This window comes from Branchiostoma belcheri, unplaced genomic scaffold, assembly GCF_001625305.1.
Source record: "Branchiostoma belcheri isolate BF01 breed outbred unplaced genomic scaffold, Haploidv18h27 scaffold57, whole genome shotgun sequence".
Classification (NCBI taxonomy): Eukaryota; Metazoa; Chordata; class Leptocardii; order Amphioxiformes; family Branchiostomatidae; genus Branchiostoma; species Branchiostoma belcheri.
This window is the reverse complement of record NW_017804209.1, coordinates 2,149,714-2,151,696: the sequence shown is the minus strand read 5'-3', so window position 1 is coordinate 2,151,696 and position 1,983 is coordinate 2,149,714. Positions and strand designations below refer to the sequence as shown.

At 37.6% G+C, this 1,983-nt stretch overlaps 1 protein-coding gene across 1 annotated transcript in view; it reads right to left on the bottom strand.

Moving 5' to 3' along the window:
- LOC109481673 (soma ferritin-like) overlaps nucleotides 1-1,983 on the bottom strand; it is a 10,719-nt gene that overhangs the window by 861 nt on the left and 7,875 nt on the right. The window contains exon 6 of the mRNA XM_019784247.1: nucleotides 513-520. Coding sequence (XP_019639806.1) covers nucleotides 513-520 — 8 coding nt within the window. The remainder of the gene's footprint in view (nucleotides 1-512; nucleotides 521-1,983) is intronic.

The window sequence follows — 1,983 nt, the reverse complement described above, 5'->3', positions numbered from 1 at the left end:
ACATCCGCGCGCGCATTGGTTTTCCCCTGTTCTAAAAAAAATATAAAAAATCCGAAGCTGAAGCCTGGATGCCTAAATAGAGCCGGCGGTAACTTCGTAGGATGGTACCCAGCCTACCGTGGCGTCACAGAACTGTGGAACTCAGTACAGTACTGACTCAAAAATGCTGGAAAAAGCCAGAATGTACCGGCTTGTAAAAAATAGCCATGTACAACCTAAATTCGCAATACCAACGTTTCATTTTTATGGTTTAGCAGCATGTTTTTTTTTAGCTGGACTTTTTTTTATTCGCCCGCTCGAATTAGTCCTGGGGTCTTCGGACGATGTCATCCATGAAATTAAGGCAGTGCGGCCTTGATATACCTTTAAGAGTTGCCAGCCCTCCTAAATCTACTTACTAGTATATTGTTAAGCAGTGCCGTTACAGTTCAGCGTTCCCCCACAACACCCCAACACACAAACACCAGAATGAAGACCCTTATGTTTGTCTTTTGAGTAAAAGAAGGATTTACAAATGTTACTGCAAAGTTGTCCGTCAAAAAATTTAAATGAACAATGAAACAGATAGTTTGTGTTAAAATCTGTTCAAATGATTAAATTTGGTAGCTAAATTCGACTTAAAATCTTTTTCGTCTGACTTATATTTATTGAAGAAATCGCTTAATGGTCTAGTATATTTACGTAACGTGTCCTTTAGATTGATGCATATTCATTTTCTCAAACATGTTTTACTCATTTAATAAAATAGTCACTACTTTAATATGCTTTGTTTAAGTAAACCCTACGCATAATCAAAGTATCTTTCTGATTCGCCAAAAAGCAGTTAACTCAAGCAACTGGATATGATTTTGAAAACGTCAGACGTTTCAGCTAGTATCCACTAGCTTTCGTCAGTGACTGAGAGACCAGAGGAGAAATGCAGGTTTATAAGCACAACCTATTGATTGATATGCAAATAACGTGAAGACAAATTTTTGGAAGTCGAAAAAGGAACAAAAGTCAGACAAGTCAAGACGAGATGATGCAAATTAGTCTGAAAGCTCCTGTTGTACAGAACAGGAGCTTAACCCTACCTAGACCGGGCTTTTTTTGACATGGGGGGACCGGGGGGGGCTCTTTTGACCCCCCTAAGAACTCGGGAACGGTATGTCGTATGACCACCAAATTTTCAGAGAATGGTGTACTAGTACAAATTTATCATATCTACAATTTTTATGTCGTTGTGACGTAATATGACGTCATTATGACGTCATTAATGTGGTTTTATTGGCCAAAACCGTCTAAATAGGTTTTTCCCTGAAAACTAAATGGTATTCAACATAACTGTACCAAAAGTGTTTATGACAGAATATTATGGTGTACTAAGTCTTATGTTGCCCATAGCAACACCGGTGACGTCATAAAATGACGTCATGCATATTTAAGATATCCGCCATCCGCCATCCGCCATCTTGGATCATCAATCTTGAATTTTCATGATAAAGCCTAAAATACATTGTAAACATACTAAAGACCTTCATCTAAACCTTTTTTTGGAAAAAGAAATGGAAGTATTGATGAAATTTTAATGAAAATAAACTGTATCTACCTGGTCTAATGATATAGTCCGCCATCTTGGATTTTGGCAAATGACGCCATCAAATTAGCATAAATTATGCATATTTAATGATAAAATTTACATAAAATTATATGGGATGTTATTGATATTAGTAACCATGAGTAACTTGACATAAAACCCATAAAATTCTATTGTTGAAACAAAAAGTACTAAATTTAGCAAAAAATGCCTGTCAGAAACCCGTTGCCATGGCAACACAAAAAATTATTATCTTATTCCAATGATAGAGAATTGTTGCCAACAATATTCTAGGAAAAGTCACCAAGTTTGGCCGTTCTACGGCTAGCCATTCAGACGCTAGGTGACATCAAAGTTGCCGCGGGCACTTTTAGCCCCCCCCCCCCGGTCTACGGTACGGGTTAAGT